The 17,878-nt window shown below is 36.8% G+C and overlaps 4 protein-coding genes across 4 annotated transcripts in view; all 4 read right to left on the bottom strand.

The window, feature by feature from the left end:
- Positions 1-23: 23 nt before the first annotated feature.
- LOC105273701 (uncharacterized protein C1orf43 homolog) lies at positions 24-1,087 on the bottom strand. Its single transcript, XM_011316288.1, has 3 exons — positions 918-1,087; positions 688-844; positions 24-455 (listed from the first exon to the last, which is right to left on the bottom strand). The coding sequence occupies exons 1-3, from the start codon at positions 1,074-1,076 to the stop codon at positions 43-45; spliced, it is 729 nt and encodes a 242-aa protein (XP_011314590.1). The 5' UTR covers positions 1,077-1,087; the 3' UTR covers positions 24-42.
- A 74-nt stretch (positions 1,088-1,161) lies between these two features.
- On the bottom strand, positions 1,162-2,819 carry LOC105273699 (uncharacterized). The gene is made up of 4 exons (XM_011316286.1): positions 2,588-2,819; positions 2,009-2,422; positions 1,751-1,938; positions 1,162-1,660 (listed from the first exon to the last, which is right to left on the bottom strand). The coding sequence occupies exons 1-4, from the start codon at positions 2,717-2,719 to the stop codon at positions 1,345-1,347; spliced, it is 1,050 nt and encodes a 349-aa protein (XP_011314588.1). The 5' UTR covers positions 2,720-2,819; the 3' UTR covers positions 1,162-1,344.
- Positions 2,738-5,052, bottom strand: LOC105273700 (KIF1-binding protein homolog). The gene is made up of 4 exons (XM_011316287.1): positions 4,161-5,052; positions 3,995-4,093; positions 3,243-3,758; positions 2,738-3,130 (listed from the first exon to the last, which is right to left on the bottom strand). Exons 1-4 carry the CDS (start codon positions 4,883-4,885, stop codon positions 2,836-2,838), a joined length of 1,635 nt encoding a protein of 544 aa, XP_011314589.1. The 5' UTR covers positions 4,886-5,052; the 3' UTR covers positions 2,738-2,835.
- Positions 5,053-5,189: 137 nt separating this feature from the next.
- The window catches only part of Tdg (Thymine DNA glycosylase), a 32,515-nt gene continuing 19,826 nt past the window's right edge, over positions 5,190-17,878 (bottom strand). The window contains exons 6-9 of the mRNA XM_011316285.1: positions 15,989-16,058; positions 11,880-12,029; positions 11,077-11,219; positions 5,190-10,998 (exon numbers count right to left, since the gene is read on the bottom strand). Coding sequence (XP_011314587.1) covers positions 9,088-10,998; positions 11,077-11,219; positions 11,880-12,029; positions 15,989-16,058 — 2,274 coding nt within the window. The 3' untranslated portion in view covers positions 5,190-9,087. The remainder of the gene's footprint in view (positions 10,999-11,076; positions 11,220-11,879; positions 12,030-15,988; positions 16,059-17,878) is intronic.

The following is a 17,878-nucleotide window of genomic DNA, read 5'->3' as shown; positions in this document are numbered from 1 at the left end:
ATTTGCTCGTCACATGTGTTGAATGTGACGATTCTCATAATGCTAGACAGTCGTTTCCGTGTTATCCAGAGCCATTACTGTCAACGTATTGGGACGGGATCCAGTTAGGATCTGGTCCTCAGGTGGTCTCATCTTCGGCTCCAAAATATTCCTCTTTGTCTCGACATTTTTCTTGATTGGCGTACGACTGGGACTGGATTTTCTGCTGCTGGGATATGATTTCAAAAGTCTCGCAGCATCCATCAGTTTGAGATGCAGTCGAGAATAAGCTTGATACTCCTCGTCAGTGAATTCCGTTGGGTCGTGTCGGGCGTGCTCGTAAAAATCACAGAACTGATGGATCATCCTCTGGCCACTTCCATTGAGAGGGGCTGCTAGAGTCGTAAGGAGATATGCACGAAGATTCTCGCTTGCGTGTCGTTTCAGGCAATTGTCGTACTTCGTTATTTCCGATTCTGGCTCAAATAAAAATTCATGACAGCAGAGAAAAATTTCATTAACAAAATAAATATTAACAAATCCATATTTTTTTACATCTCCCAATTTTTCTACGAAATTTGAAGAAGAGTTAACGTTTTGCTTCCACAGCGTGTGGAAAAATACAAAAATACAAGAGAATAGTGAAATAATTACTGTTAAATAAGAAATTATCGATGATCGACATGAAATTCTCTTATTATTTCTCACCAAGAGCCTTGACATCGTCCACAGCCTTCAGTCTGTAATAATGGGGGGGCACCTGGCTCCCAGGCTCCATTATGTACCTGGAGTCACTTATCAGCTGGGGTTCATATTGAATCCTAGGAATGACTTCGATTCTCCGCTGGATTTCCCTCTTCAATGACTAAAAAATTCAAATTGTTATTTAATAGTAATATTTATTTAAAATTACTTAACCTCAATGATTTCCTCATTACCTTCTTAGCATCATGTCCAATCGCAATGTGAGGACCTCTTCGGGATCTCAACGCAAACCTCATTATTTGTCTTTTTGCAAATATAAACAATAATAACATTGTTAACACGCCTGTTGCGATGAATATAACAATAGTAACACCTGACAGTTCCTCCGTCATGTTGACAAAGATTGTTGAGGCAATCAGCTGTTTTGTTTTATCGACAGGGGTAAGTGCTCAGTGGAGCGAAAATTTAAAACAATTATTATTGATTCTCTAATTAAATAATAATTTATTTGAATTTGCAGTACAATAGCAATATCTCGTGACTTTTATCGAGTTTCAGGATAATGTGGAGCGGAAAGTCAAAAGTCGTAACAATTTAATTTTTCCCGTAAATTCTGAATTTTTAATTACAGGATAAAATGTTTTCAATCCATTATTCTGTTTAAGAAATATGCCACATATCTCTATGACGAAACATTTTGTCGAACAAATTCTTCATTGGTTTTTTGAAAACTGTTTTATGTGTGATTATCATCTCATGCAACATATTCCTCTGGTTATCGGTGAATGGGGACTGTGTCTTCAGGAGTGATAATATGCACTGGCTGTAGTTCTTGTCATCAGCATAAGCCAGTGCTTTGTCAACCAAAAGCGACAGGATTCGAGTCATTGTGTCTTCATCGAGTTGAATATCGATCAGAGATTGCAGGACTGTCACGTGCCAGGGCTGAAGCTCATCGACAGCTTCAAGGAAATCACTAGAATTTTTAAATCATTATAAGAAGTCAATAGTCTTCTGCTCATTCAAAAATTCCTGAGACAAATCTCTGACTATTTCAGAAACTTACGATATGAGTTCTTTTTTCGCGGATGGGGCGTAGCTCTTTATCAACATCAAAATAATTTTAGTATTCTTCAAATTGGCATTGAACAGGGGAACTACGAGGCATTTTCTCACATCATCCGGGAACTTCTCAGCCATTTTTGTTATCGTTGACAAGTCAACACGATTTGAATTTTTCTCCAACTGCAGCATCTACGAGAAGAATCATAATTTTCGAAGAGAAAAAATCAAAAGTACTTGTAAAAAGTCATGAGTGGTTTACCTTTTGAAATAGTAACTTTGAGCACATGATCCTGGCGTAATAAGTTCCCAGGCCCGTCTCCATATCGCAAATCGAGCAACAGAAATTATAAGAGCCCCTGGAACTCAGTCTCTTCGCCAAATTCTCAACGATTTCTATGGCATTCGCATCAGTCAAATCATTCATATCTTCAGCATCCAGGCATCTTGCTTCCAGGATCTCCAAAAGCGACTTGATGATATCTGATGGAGATCTCGTCGTGAATTTCGTCGAGGGAGAGCAATTGTTCTCCTCGAGTTTTGTCTGAGTGAAATAGAATTGAGTGGACGGCAATTCCACGTCATCATTATCAGGTTCTTCAAACCTCTGAGAGGATTTACTACCAATTTCTATAGGATCATCTTTCATGGGATTCCTGGAAATGTCAGTCTCGTCCTGAAAATTTTGCCACAATCCGCGAAATTCGATCAAAATTTGACTTCTTTTAAAATAAAAAAATTGACAAAGTGTCGTATCGATTTTTACGAAAGACAATCATCAAACTAATTCTGTTTTTACAGCCAATCAATTTCTTTTTAGAATTATTTTTATTATTCTAACCTCAACTTGGAATAGTGTCTTCCATTTGTTGTCGGAGGACCCTGGACTCCCCTGGAGGGCCTCCCTGACACCTTTTACCTTCTCTATTGTCTCATTCGATAACTTATACCTTCCAAAAAAGTCATCCTCCATTTTTCATGGCCCTTTCGATTATAAAAAAAGCAAGAGCAGTCGATTTACGAGGAAATGAAGACATGAGGACTGTTTCCACTACTCGACTGTCATCCAGAACCTTCAGGTTTGAATCCTCACGTTTCCTCGTCGGGACTCTCAAGATCAGAGAGAGTCTTTTTAAATATCTTGAGCTTTGTGTTCAAGTCGTGAAGTGTTTCAATTTTGCAGACTGTCTGATTTAAATCAGGGAGAGTGGTTTGTGCAGCGTAGATTTTCCTCAGATTCAACCCCATCATTTCCATCTGGACCTCTGCCAATTCTCGTAGGATCTCAACAGAAACTGCCATGTAACATTGAGGAGTGATTTCTCGGAGAACTGCACTCAGGGTTTCCAGAGCATCTGCTCTCAATTTGTGTACTGCATATTGACTGAAAATTGATTAGACAAATGTCAAAGAACTTCTGCTCAGTCTAAATTATTCACGTAGAGTTATTATTCCATTTTGAAATAATAACTCTGAGATAAATCTTTGACGTCTACCTTTCGATGTCTTCCTCGTAGAAAGCGAGATATCTGTATAACTCATTCAGATCCATGATGGTGTTGACGTACTCCATGGGATGTTCTTGGAGTGTGTAAAAAAGTTTTACTCGTTTCAGCCACGTGTGGGTATGATGGAAAAGAATTCTAGCTTCTTCTGTGCTGTCTATCAATGATGCTGGAACTCCATCTTCGTATTCACTCAGTTCAAGCTTTTCAAAGAGCAGGAGTGGAGGAGAATGACAATCAGATGCTGAAGATTCATTCTCGTCAATGCTCGAGAGAGTTCTTTGCGATTTCATCGAGTCTCTGAGTGCGTCATGTTTATCATCAATCGCTTCAGTTTCTGCTGTCTTGGGATTTCTGAATGGCGGATCCCAGAGTTTTGATAACATTTCAGTTGAGTCATGGCATAAATGTTGTAGGACGTTCATTTTTGAAGTGCTGAAGAGGGTCAGACCGTATTTCACCCAACAGTTCGCCACATCCGCTAATTTTCGATTAATTTCTAGACATCTTTTGGGACAAATGGATTATTTTACTTCTTTCGCTAGTCTGATTTTTGCATTAATATAATTATTGGTGTTCATCGGAAATTTTATTTAGAATTAATGATTTATTATACTTTTTTCTGTTTCTTGTTGTTTTTTTAAATTACAGTACTAATATTGATTGATATTTCTATTCGAAGGAAAATAATTTACGAAATTCCTACTCTTGAATGATAAATTTGATAATTTTTGCGAGATTACGATTTTGGGGTGGGATCACTGCTCGACTCCAATGATTTCGAAATTTCCTCATATCTGCTGAGAATTTGACTGGCAGCTGCCAAATGGTTTCTCGCCTCCCTGAAACTCTATTTATAATAAATAAATTCTACAAGTGTGTAAAGAGAAAAATCTTGGGGATTATCACTTGAATCGACCCTTGGCCATGAAGACACACGCGAGTTTCGAGGACTTGATCGCCCACATTGGCAGTTCATCACCAAAAATGTCAAATTGCCTCTCCAGAACCCCGTGCTGACATTCAGCAAATTTTTCATGCATCTCGAGCTTCTCGTAGATGATGCTCAGCATCGCCAGGTTGTTAGTAACTAATCGCTCAAGTTTATTACAGGAATCCGAAGGTGTCGCAGTTATTTCGTCGGAGAATAATTGTTCGGTGGTGAAGAATGGAATAGACGAGTTTCTTAATTTTGCTTTTCGATAGATTGAATCTCCCAGCTCTAAAATCTTTCGAGCCTCGGTGTTATCCTCACGTTTCATCAGCAGATAGGAGTAATGATTGATAATCCTGAGTGCTAGGAAAATAATTTCACTGGCTGACAGGAATTCGTTGATAGCGAGAAGACAAGAAGCCAGAACTTCTTCTGCCAAATTTTGTTTATCTTCGCAGACTAGTCTTTTCGATTTCTCATAGAGCAATGTGACTTTCATTGCTAGTAATCGAAGATTTTCGGAGAGGGGGAAAGTTTTAATTAAGTTATCGACTCTCTCAGCTCCTTCGTCTATTAATGTATGAATTTTTTCAAGTCCTGGATCTTCAATATTTTCATTATTTCTTTCTAATTTCTGCAGACCCCGGATTTCAGCGTAAATGTGACTCAAGATTTCGTAATTTGCCCCAAGAATTTCCATGATTTTTATTTAAAAATATTATTTCTCACGCATTTTTTGAGATTTTGTGGAAGAAACAGGAATTCTTCACAATTTGAAAAAATCAGACTGATTGTTTTTTGATAAAAAAAATTCAGGAAATGTGGGAAATCATCAGAGATGACTCTTTGGGGCTTTGATGTGTTGAACTGGATACTTCGAGTTCGACTAACTTCAGAGTTTGTCAACAAAACGAGAATAAAATGTAAAAAAAAGGAGAATGTTAGAACGAAATAGAAATGAAAAATTATCAATGAAGCAATGAAAATGTTTCTGTTGCGATGACTTGAATCTCAATTTTTTTATCTTTGTACCAAGTAAACATACACAGTTTGTACGTTCAGCATAAAAATCGTTTACTACTTTGAACGTTCAATTAAACGGACAATAAATTTCTCAGCCATTTATTCACTCGTTCCTCATCAATCTCACTCACACTTGACTACTGAATATTACTTACATCTTGACTTCAATCTCTAAGTTGTTTCTTCTCTCGTTTTATTTTTTCGTTTCATAGCCTTGTTAATGCAAGTTTGGACATCAAGGATTTGTAAAAAAATACATCGCAAATAGATCAACGGATTAGTCTGAAGGATCGGGATTCAGAGAGCCTTCAATCATCAAATTTCATACTTTTTTTTTCTCTCCCTGTGAGCGAATTCTGTGATCATTTTATTGGCGAACGGAATCAATGTGTCTGAAGATGAAGTGGTTGAGATCATTTAATGTAATTTGAATTTCTCCATTAATTGCCCATTCAATTCAGAAACAATCGATTCAATATTATCAAATCCACAGATTAAAATCTCTTTTCACTGATCTAAAGTCAGAAACTTTAGATGATAAACCATCTGAACACAGATTGGAGGGACTTCGATTTCAATTCTTCAAATTATCCCCAGAAGCCACATTTTTTCACTCAAACGACATTGAAATGTTCCTATTACTCATTCAATATTTTTTTTACCCCTCGAACATTCCTGATCGTTCAACCAACCGCTGAAGAGTGAAATCGAATTGAAGTACATCGTTTTTAAGATGAAAAGCCGGCAAAACACTTGAATTTTATTTTTTTTTTGAACAATCAAAGGATTTATTTATTTACTCATTCATTTACTTTGTTTTATCCTCGAGTTTTCACTCCATTCTCAAGCGATTAAAAAATATGGTTTGTCGGCCCAGATAATGCTCCGGGCCCAAGCTCTTTTTCGCTCATTATTATTCATCAGTTAAACTCGATGTGTGCAACAGCAATGATCTCTCTTCCTTTTAAATATTAACTGTATACCAACTTAACTATTACTTGTTTTTATTAATTTAATATTAATTTACAGTGAGTTATGGTATCGAGTTTATTTATTTTTTTAAATTCATTTCTGCTGTTGCGATGGTTTTACAGAATGAATTAAGAGGAAACTACTCGCGAACTATTGGAATTAAATTTCTCTCAGACATTGGGAATCGATTGTGCATCCAAACAACTAATTCGTGGAAGCAAATAATTGTTTATTCCTAATCTGTTACAATAATTTTCAATATGTCAGAATAACTGCCAATTTTTCCGTTTATTGTTCCTAAATCGCAGAATTTTTTTCGTGAAACATTTATATCAACGAAATCAAACGAATAAACAATTTACTTTCTTGCAATAGATATTTGTTATTCACAATCGATCATGAACACATGAAAAACGTCCCAGCAATAGTCCATGAGTTTTAAACGTCAAAGTGGTCTCCCCTCAATTGAATTTCAATTGGAAAAGGAAAAATCAATACAGCAAGTGATCGCGTGATTCGAGGATTTAACACTTACGACACTGATTATTACCATTTTTAATCAGAGATCCGTAGACGGCTCTCATATTTGCAATAAATTTTAAAACATCTATGGATAGCTTTCGATTGATTCGCAATCTTGAGGCCGATAGAACAGAAAGAAACATCTATAATACTTATGTATATATAGACAGCATTATCATAATCAACGACTTCATTTATACCCTGTGCATCACTTTAAAACGTCCAATTTACTTTTTTTAATCATCTCCTTTGTATGTCTCATCATTAGCTCATCGACACCAGTGAGTCTCGAGAGCAATCGACGATTAATCCCCTTATTCTGAGAAAATGGTTAATCTCCATTACAATATGGCTATTCAAATGTAATTATTTATATATTTATATTTATATTTATATTTATACATATATATCTGTTTCATCTTCATTTAATCTTTAGATCTATATTTATGATTTATTATAATAAAACCGATGCATAATTTTACAGCGACATTACAGCTTCAATGGATGTTATTTCATTTCGTATTGGATTTTCGTACATTTATCACCTCCATAGGATGAACAATACATATGGGAACAATAATTTTATTCTCAGATTAATCTTTTACACTTTAATAAATCAATCCGCATTTATGCATCAGTTGTGGGTAAATCGCGATTACAGTAACGGATTCGTGGAAAAAAAAACGGAAATTAGAATATTAATTATGGCATGAAAAACGTAACGTAACGCGATATTAATTCACAGTAATTATGCAATTTTCGTGATGATGAATCTACATCATCGTCACTGGTTTAGAGTTCATTAGTATTTAGTACTTTTTTCATCGTTCAGGGAAGGAAAAAGTGTAAAATTGATTTATCTTTATGAAATACTTGTCAGAGTCGATGATGAAGATCACTCCACTCAATTTCACAATAATGTAATTGCTCTTTAAATTCTTGTTTGGTTTATCACGTGACAATTAGCCGTCAATGACAATGATAACAACATCAATGGAGAAACGCCAGGGAGATTATGCGAATAAAGTGAAGATGTGTTGTACATTGTGTTACAGCTCAAGCTGTTTCGATTGATCACACTAGTTTGAAACTTGCATTATTATTATTTTTTTCATTTATATATGTATATTTTCTTTATTCTCATTAGCTAGATTTAAAAATGCACAATTATGCATTTTATTTTTGGCGGTATCGGCCATTGAACCTTATTTAAAATTCGTTTCATTCGAATTGATCTAATTTAACTATTTACAACGACCGCTGGATAATTAGAGATCAGTGAGATGCCAGTGCCAATGCTGTAATGGACATTTTTTTTTCAAATCAATGAATACCCAAATTATGTTGGTTGAAACCAATTAATTGCATATGAAAAATTTTATATTCATACGGCAACAAATTGTATGCAGAAAAGAAAAATATTCTTTTGCTCGAGGAATATTGCAGTGGAGCAGTCCCTGCATTAATATAATTTCACTCTAATTTAATTATGTCAGATCAATGCAGTGAGGAGTAATTTCTTTAACTTCAGGGCCTGCCCCTCTAACATTACCCCAATACTCACGAAATCACTTCCACGAGGAAAGAAAAGAAAATTAATAACTAATGATAATGATGAATTCGATGAAGTTAAGCGTTTTCAAAAGGCAATATAACAATATAACAACAACAATAACAACAACGTATAAATTCAGGAATAAAACACCGTACGGTTGCTCAATTGCACACTCGTTTAGCACCCAAACTGGCCTTAAAAAATATTATATTCCGTGGCGTTTAAATACCGATGATACTAATCTGCATACATTCTCCCAATGATCCACCAGTGCACACCCTACACCGGAGAGTTTAATAAAAAACTTGAGCATAAATCGTACTTATCAATTGACATTGATACACCCTCCCACCAATTGACAAATCTCACTGACCTCTAATAAAAAAAAAAAAGAGAAGAAAAAAACGGAAAAAACGAAAGAGAAAAATTATATAATGCACTTAAATCCTGTCAAAAATCGGCAGGATTATTATAATTAAACACCAACCAAATGCAAACGATATCCGTTGCGGAGGTGGACTAGATTTAATTCTAGATAAGAAAAAAAAAATAGTGTTATAAGGGGAATATTTCTCCTTACAACCGAAAAAAAAAGAAAAAAAAAAAGAGAAAACCTAATAATTGTATTAATGCCAGAACGTATTTCATACAAATCAACGGATAAATCAAAAAGTGAAAAGTAAAACAATGATGGATTAATAATGAGAAAAATTGTATAAGTGTAAAAATACGTAGAAAATGTAATAATTCCAGGTTTTGACAAATGGTAAAAAGGTATTTTAAACACATATATAATTTTGCATTTGCTCAGTAAAATTATCCAATAATTATCATACACCGTCATAAGCAAGGTCAACAGGTGGTCTGTGATGGGACTGAAGGTATGAAGGTGGTGTTGAGTGACCAGTGGGTGAATTTGTTGCACTGGCATAACTAGCACCAGGATAATTGGGACTTGGCGCATGTATACCACCAGGTGGTGTTGGATAACTATCGAATGAACTTGAATAAGAGGTATTGTATGGATATGGATTAGCCATGTGTCCAAGTGACGGATGCATACCACTCATACCACTCATACCATAAGTACGTTGCATTAAACTTGATTCAAGGCCACCAAAGAGATAGCCATTTGTCGATCCCATTGTTGGTACTGGATAATGGGGTCCTGGAATAATATTAGTGTAATTGCCCGATTGATTCATACTAGGTGTATAATTACTCGATGCTAAATTTTCGACAGTGTACGATTTACTGTGCTGCTGCTGCTGTCCCTGCTGTACATCCTGCCTTCCATTACTATAAATACCATAATTATCACCACCGTACAAGTGTGTACCTGGATAAACACCAGTGGTACTCAATGGTGGACTGTAATTACTCATTGATTGTGTATTAAAACCAAGATACGACTGATGATGCTCGAGTTTGTCATTCATACCATCATCAGACATACCACTTTGTGAATGTAAACGCTGATTACCACCATCAGTTATACTGGGTATTTGATCGACAAGTGATTCTAAATCACTGAGACTCTTTGATGCAACATCCTGATTTGCATTGCGCTTCATACCAAATTGTTCGTGTGGATGGGGTGACATTGACGTGTGTGTTGGTGTATGTGAATGATTGAGCGGTGGTGTCTGATGTGAATGATGCGAGTGCTCTTCAGTACTCTGACTCATTCCCGTTGGTGTTGTTTGGTGTTGATGGCCAGTGTGTGATTCTGGTGTTGATTGATCGTGAAAACCCATATAACTCGTATAACTCGAGTGAGATGGTGTATCAGGACTCCCATGATGCACTGAATCACCACTCGTTTGATTGTATTGACGATGGTTTGTTAGATTTTGGGAGATACTCGTTGGTGGCTCAAAGTCTGGATGTTCAACACTTGGTGATGTTAATGGCGATGGCTCGAGATTGTTCTCTGATGATATACCAGTGTTTATTTCAGACGATAGGTCTGAGTGGGTGAATGACAGGGACATTGACTTTGGACTCTGGCTGTAGTGCTGCTGCAGATGCACTGGACTGTGCTTTGAGCTTATGTTGTAAGGGCTATCGTTCATTGTTTGTCCATAAAAATTGGAATCACTCAATTGTTGGGGATAGGGCGCCATGTGGGCGAAGGGCTTTGGTGGTGAAAAGCAATTTGGCAAATTTCCATAATCACTCATGTGCCCCATTGAGGCATGATGGTGCTGCTGACTTTGATTCTGATGATGTAGCTGCTGCTGCTGTTGGACCTGCTGGTGATGTTGCTGCTGTTGTTGCTGTTGTTGTTGCTGTTGCTGCTGCATCAGTTGATCTCTTGTCTCTCGCTCCTGCTGCTTCTGCTGCTGATGAATTTTCTTCGGTCTTCCTCGACGTTTTTTCACTATTTCACCATTACCATCCAACTTCTCTGGCTCTGGCTGAGGCATATCTTCTGGATTCTTTATCTTCTTTGGCCTACCACGTTTCTTTTTACCCGGTATCAATCCCTGATCCTTCGAGTCTAATAATCGACTCTCACCCTCAATATCATCCGCAAATAGCTTCTTCTCCTCCAGTGCATCGTGCTCGCGTTTCTTTATTTTTGTATCTGCGAATACAATGTCAGATTCTTCTATGTGAGTGATTGTGCCGTTTAGGTAATCACGGAATTTCTTCAGGGCGGCGTAGTAAGGAACTTTGTCGGCTGCACGAGGTAATTGGGCGCATCTTGCACTGCTCGAAGGCATCACCCACATGTACTGCAAATTCATCATTTGTTTAAATTTTATTTTCATCACTCATTTTTGGTGGCAATGATTTTTTCATTAAATACTCACTGTGTCTGTGCCCTCGACGAAATTCGGTTGCCTACCAAATCCAAACTCCTTTTTACCAGAAAATACTTCGTAGATGAGTTTACCATTGAATACTGCTATTTTTGGCTTGTACTTTTTCAATTTTTCGAGTAATACGTGACTACCTGCAACGAGAAATACTCATTTTACGAATCAATAAGATATTTTTACAATTTTTTCAATACATTCTGCAGTGATTTGTTATTATTTTTCATTGCAGTGTTATAATACCCTATTTACCTCAACAAATAGTAATTCGAGTAATGAAGTCATTTGCTGGATGTTCATTAAATTACTTTGGGGGATTGACGAAAAAAGATAAAGATGTAGAGTGAGGGTGCAGAAGTTCTGGGGAACGTAGACATCGGAAATGACGGTGAGGGTCAGTTTGTCGGATAAATGGTGTCAGTAGCCGCGGGATAGTTTCGAGGCCAGCCTCGAGTTCACTTTCAGTAAATTGTGTTCGACTACTTTGAAATTCCGAGGAAACTCGGTTATAGGGGATGAAGGGTAGAGATCTTTGGTGCTAAATCACTGGGGAATAGTTTAATACTTCGGCGAAACTCTCTCTTTGATTACATTGTTACAATTCAAGTAATAAATGTTTGTAATTAGCAAATTAAGCTAAATTGTGTAATAGATAATTGGTATAATAATAGATAATTGGCATTTTCATGAAGTTCAAATAGTTTTATAGATTTTATTGAGATTGAAAAGTGAAGAAATAATTTTTCTTTTGGATGTATATTTCGTACTATTCTAGAGCAATTAATTATTGTACTGACCTTCTTTAATTTCTTTCCTCGTGAGGTCTGCACTGCCCTTCGTCGCACGTGCCACCATATTTGTAAAACCAATACCCAAACGTAACAGCTTGAAATCATCGTCCGCTGTCAGTGGCTCCGGTGTTAAGCCACTCAGGTGCAGACATTTCCCTGATAACAATAAATTTAACAAATTATGGGTTATTATTTTGATAACGAGCCAACAACGCTATTTTTTAACATTTTTACAACTCTATTTTCCCAACGCGTCAACATCATCACTCGGAATTACCCAATTTTTCAATTTTCTGGATAAATTTTACATTTTTTGACATCCATTCTTTAAAAATATGGGATTGTTGCTGACGAATTGACAACGCAAAGACGTGGAAACGATTGACCCACAGTGAACAACATAAAATAAAATGTCTAAATCGAGTTAGTGAAGAAGAAAAAGGAAAAAAGGGGGGAAAAAATCCAAATGATGCGCATAGTTTGGCAAACTGAAAAGTAGGAGACAAACTTTTCAGTGAGAGTATGGAGGGAAATGGTAAGGGTAGTTGGCACAGAAATTTTCACGAGTTTCGAAGTAAGACGTTATATGCAGGGGTTGTTGCCTTGGGATGGAGTAAGAAATAGTGAAGGAGTGTAAAATTGTCGGATGAGTTGGGGGGTTATACAAGGAATTTATGACGGTAACTCTGGTAGGTTGGAGAAGGGGTGCAGTTGAGAGAAGTAGCAACTACCCCACGACTCACTAAAGTAGGGAGAAGCGAATGGCCCCGCGACCTTGGCTCAACTTTCCAACAAAGTTGACTGGTCGAAAGGATAGAGAAGCACACAATCACTCTCTCTATCTCTGGATATTTTTCACTGAATTGCACCGATTGAAATTGAGAGTATATCATAAAGATGATCCTATCAGCTCGCCTGCTCATCCAGCCACTCTACCCTACATTAAACATTTTTTCCTCAATGATTTCTCGACTGAAAAATCGGTCAGTCAATTAACATTGATGATTCACTACATTAACAACACTTTTTAAAAAATTAATTGATTATCTTAACTAACAGAGACCATTTTTTTAAACAATGTGAATCCCCTAGGGGATTTTGATGAATTGAGGCTCGAGGTGGATGCCAGGGTTAGTATTTTTTTGTAAAATCAAGAGATTTAGCAGCAATACAGCAATTCAGTTAATCGATTCCTAAAGATTTTCATGAATTTACCAGATGATTTGGAAGGAAATTTGGAGAGATTAAAAAAAATGAGTGTCGAATGCCGAGGGGTGCGAGTTCAGGAATCCAGGAATTGTTCACCAGGTTTTTTCTCTTTCCAGTGCAACACCAACCTGGAGCAACCAGAACTGATGGGACACGGATGATGCATTGACCCACATCAACGAATCGAGGAGCAGAGGGAAAAAGAGGAGATAATCCTGATAAATTTATAATCTATGGAGTTTATTTTTCATTCTGTTATTTGATGGGGATGGCAATGCGCCGGTCAGGTTTTGAAACGAGAACGCAGGTCGATGGTAACCTGTACGCCCAGCGTCGTTCCAGACACCGAGGAGTTTGGCCGCGCCTGGAAAATCAATTTTCAGTTGTTAGGGAAATTATATCCTGAACAACTATCTCAATTGCGGAGTTTGTCCGGGGTTCATCATTTACTGGGGTTTATTTACGTTTGCTCGTGGAGTCTCGATGAGTTTAATCAGCGGTGACGGATTCGGGATGTTTTACATTTGGATCGAAATTCTCGTGACAAATTCCAGAAATTTTTGTCGTGTTGCAAATCCACTGGATTTTCACACCCTGCCGCCGATGATTCAGTATCTCACGGGAAAATAGAAAACTGGAATTTCTTTGCTTTATTTCCCTCCGAAGATGAGTAGAAAATTAGAGAAAAAATCGGTAAATAGATTCTTGAATCTTGAGAACAATGACAAGGAACGCTACTCGGAGGGAAATAATCCTGAAATTTTACGAGAATTCATAAAAAATTCACGAAATCTCGTCTCACGAAACGCTGGAACTTCAATTTACAATTAAGTCTGAATTTTTTTGTCTATCCTTTCGCAGAATTCAGTGGAGAATTGCTAATTCTAATGCTATTTCAAGTATGGCATTTATCAGTCTTGAAAATTATTAATTTATTTTGAAAACTATTCACTTGAGGTGAAAACGGTAGTGAACTTTTTTGTAGCCGATGAAATTTCCAACAAAAAAGTCCTCTGATATTTTTCCCTAAAATCGAGAGATTCTGAGATAAATCGATGAATCGACCTTGTGCGTTAGTTGAAAAATCTTTGCCATGGAATTTTGGTGATTTTGAATTTTGGGACTGGATAATTTCGGATGGTTTAATTTAGCCAGTGTATTTTTGAGATCTAAAGCGCAGGGCAGGAAAGGAGTAAAAGAGGGCCTGGTGAACATGGACAAAGCTGATATCGAGCGACTAGTGCTGGCGTCCTCCTCCGGCAAAGCTCGTCGCCCTTCGACCCTCGTCGCCCTCGCCCAGGATTCCCTTTTTACCCCTCCACGTGACGTCCATCTCCCTACAACGATTCGAGGGTGAATCGTGACGGCTGGAACGAAAGGTCCCGGAAACCAACAGAGAGAGGTAAATCCTCCTTTGATGCTTTCCCATCTTCTGGGGCCACAGAACATCACAAAAGTGCCAAAGCGGATGGTTTTCCGAGCACTCAGCACTGCGTCTCCAGTCTCTCCATTTTACTCCTTATTGTCCCTTTTTTTTTATTTCAGTTTTATGGAATTATTTGGACTACTTACGAGAACGAGAAGATTCTCCCAAATTCAAGAAATTGCTGGCAAGTCAGATTGCAAGTTGTAAAATAAGTCCATGAAAGAATATTGACATTTTGTCTGGAATAAAAGAGGATGACCTGTTTTGCTGGAGTTTTTTTTTTACCAGAATATTGCCGAAATGAATCTCATCAACTGAAAAGGTCGAGTTAGTGCTCATTCGGGATCCAAGTTCCTTGGCCTTTTCATTACACCACTTACAAGTTACAGCCCTCAATCTCATCAAGTCCTCAAGCAGGAAGAGATGGTCGATGAATTAAGGATATCCAAGTGGCTATCAGAGTTTGGTATGGACCATAGTGTGGATTGTACGATTCAATTACAAAATTTGTCAATTAAATCACTAGAAAAAATTTGGAGAAATATTGAAGAAATGTCGATAACTTCAAATATTCGATCTTTCATTGCACCAACTCCTCTGCAAAAATATAAATTGCCCACTGTTGTTATACAAATTTTGAACGTTGATTCTCCGAATACTATTCATCGCAGAATTGCTAAAATTATCAAATCTACTGAGACTCTGATATTCTCCGATGATTTTAAGTAAAAGCTCTGATATTTATTCACAAAATCGAAGAATCCTACCCTAATTAAAGACTCCCTTCATAATTAAAGCCATCAAATCCTCCAGCCAGCCAATACCTCCACCCTCAACATTCGACATTTGTCTCCCTAAATAATTCCCTAGAATTTCAGAAAGACGATTTTCTGCCAAAAGTCCTGGTGAGAAAGTTGATCCCGGACAAGCAACGGAGCGAATCTCTCGTCACATTCACATGAGTGAGAGAAGAAAAAAGAAAGAAAAGGGCAAAAAGAAAAGTGAATTACAGCAGTTGTCTCGTTGAACGAATCCTCGGATCTGCCAGATAAGAGTGACAGTCCCTCTGTAGCATCCAACATTTTAACCCCCTCTTCCTCCAGCTCCAGGATTTTTATTCCACATCCAACTCTCGACGCTCATTATAGTTAACTCTCTCTCTAACCACTCGTTCGCCCGTTCTGCCCTTTTTACCAGCCCTGCCACAACCCTCCACTTGCCACTACGGAACTATCGAACCCCCGGGAAAACCCTGGAAAATCGAGCCCAGCAGCAACTGCCATGACTTTTTTTTCATCTCACTCACTCTGATTCTCTCCATCCACTCACAAACCCACCACCCTTTTTACCCTCACTCAGATGTAGAACGCACGCACGCGTATGCATGCATAATGGCTCCAATAGGTACCGCAAATTGTCCGATTAGGGATCAACTTGAAAAATATATGGATAGAGATTGGAAATGGATTTTGTTACTCACAAAAGTGATTGCCAGGACCGGCGTAGTGGTGCCCTTTGTATGCTGCGAACAATCCAGGATTTATGCCGATCTGAAATAAAATATTGCATTATTTGTCGTTCATTGTCCTAAAATTTTAATTTACGGACCAAGGAGATAAATAATAATGATTTTGTATATCATACACCTAGGGAATGTATTACTTTGGATTGAAATAAATAATTATCATTTTATTGGTGATGGAAAATTTATTTGTGTAAATTACGATTCCTGGGTGGAAATTGTTTTTATTCATTCCTTTTGTCCACTCAGGTGAAGGGTTATTGTTGGGGGATATTCATTTACTTGAGGATTGAATTAAGATAATTATGATGCTCTGGATAATAATTTTTTGTATATGATATTCCGTGGATTTTTTTAATTGTTTCAGTGCAGTGGTCAGGGGTAACAAGTCAACTTGTTACGTAATCGAGTTTTCGAGGGGAATAGTGAAATTTTCATTGGAATCTTTTTTGGAGAGTGCAATGAGAGCTGCAAAAAAGGTAATTACACACATTTTATTATTGTCCCTAGGTTCGGAGATATTTCTCGGGGAAGTGGTTGTCAATTAGCTTGACTTGTCCTAAAAACGCCGTACTTTCTTGAGAGCAGGATTTCATTCAATTTTTATTAATGTCATTATTAATTGAGAGATGATCGTAATTAACATCATTCGCCATTTTTCAGTGCGGATTGTATGGCAATTAATCCGTCATTTTTACTCAATATTTTTTTCTGTAATGAAATTCAGCTGGCGTCGGATGCAATAATGACATACCGATTTTTAAAAAGTCATACGATTTTTTCGGTAAAAAAAAACCCTGTGGATGTAAAATGTTATTCATACAGTCATGCTTTTCCCACCGATTGAGTACTTTTGTTCTTGCTTGCATTTAAAATCCATGAAAACGAATAGAACGGGAATTTTATCGGACAGGTTCGTTAAAAAATTAATACGCAATATTGAGCAATCATTCACGTTCACTGCAATATTTTTTTCTGATATTCAACGTAGATTTTATAGCGCCGAGGAAAATTCGCGTAATGCCCAATAAATTTCATCAGAAAAAAATTCAATCGCGAGGACTAAAATCCTAGATTAGGCAGGAAAGCCTGTAATAAAAAAATATCTTCTAAATTCGGTGGGTCTTGAGAATTTTAAATAAATCAATATTTGCAATGAGTGGGTGAGAGAAGAAGGAAGCAATAAATTGGTCAAGTTTATACCAAAAAAAAAACATAAAATATCTATTTTATATATCTTTTCGGTATCCTCACAGGGAAAACGGTATTTTATGCGAAAATATATATAAATAATAAATATAAATATTCCCAGCAAAAATGCAACATGTCACATATAATTTATTATTATTATTAATTAATTCGGTAATATATCTCATGAATATTTCAGACGGCACGAAGAACGACATACATGCAGAATATATATTCATTACACCCCCATATATTCCACGTATATAACACGCATATATTCGACACATATCCGATATATACATGAAATCTATTTTCGATCAAAAATCCAATGTCACATATACGTCCTATTCAATTACCAGTGTCTATTGAAGTAAAACAAGCAATTGTCAAACTAGTATTAAGATTAATCTTTAAGATCAAGCATATTATAATAGTATATCATAATACATTATATTATGATGATCTTAATTGCTGAGGGGAAAACGGAGGGAATAAAAATGTAAAATGTAAAAACCCGAGAGGGTATACATTTAGACAAATTAAATATTCCATAATTAATGTACATGTATACCTTCTCAGATTTTTACATGTAGTTCCCTTCTCCCCTCTTTCTAATGGAGATATTGATGATAATGTAATGTAGCATAAAATGCAGTAATT

This window comes from Fopius arisanus, unplaced genomic scaffold (assembly GCF_000806365.1).
Source record: "Fopius arisanus strain USDA-PBARC FA_bdor unplaced genomic scaffold, ASM80636v1 scaffold00006, whole genome shotgun sequence".
In the NCBI taxonomy this organism is placed as follows: Eukaryota; Metazoa; Arthropoda; class Insecta; order Hymenoptera; family Braconidae; genus Fopius; species Fopius arisanus.
The sequence above is the reverse complement of the archived record's forward strand: the minus strand, read 5'-3'. Positions and strand labels throughout refer to the sequence as shown.

What these genes read in the sequence shown, in the direction of transcription:
- LOC105273699 (XM_011316286.1), bottom strand. Translation starts at nt 2,719, where the DNA reads ATGGAGGATGACTTTTTTGGAAGGTATAAGTTATCGAATGAGACAATA. An exon ending in AGACACTATTCCAAGTTGAG is followed by an intron (nt 2,423 to 2,587) that starts GTTAGAATAATA and finishes CAAAATTTTCAG; the next exon opens with GACGAGACTGACATTTCCAG. An exon ending in CAAAGTTACTATTTCAAAAG is followed by an intron (nt 1,939 to 2,008) that starts GTAAACCACTCA and finishes TTCTTCTCGTAG; the next exon opens with ATGCTGCAGTTGGAGAAAAA.
- LOC105273700 (XM_011316287.1), bottom strand. Translation starts at nt 4,885, where the DNA reads ATGGAAATTCTTGGGGCAAATTACGAAATCTTGAGTCACATTTACGCT. An exon ending in ATGGCCAAGGGTCGATTCAA is followed by an intron (nt 4,094 to 4,160) that starts GTGATAATCCCC and finishes ATAGAGTTTCAG; the next exon opens with GGAGGCGAGAAACCATTTGG. An exon ending in TACGAGGAAGACATCGAAAG is followed by an intron (nt 3,131 to 3,242) that starts GTAGACGTCAAA and finishes ATCAATTTTCAG; the next exon opens with TCAATATGCAGTACACAAAT.
- LOC105273701 (XM_011316288.1), bottom strand. Translation starts at nt 1,076, where the DNA reads ATGACGGAGGAACTGTCAGGTGTTACTATTGTTATATTCATCGCAACA. An exon ending in TTGGACATGATGCTAAGAAG is followed by an intron (nt 845 to 917) that starts GTAATGAGGAAA and finishes TGAATTTTTTAG; the next exon opens with TCATTGAAGAGGGAAATCCA. An exon ending in GGACGATGTCAAGGCTCTTG is followed by an intron (nt 456 to 687) that starts GTGAGAAATAAT and finishes TATTTGAGCCAG; the next exon opens with AATCGGAAATAACGAAGTAC.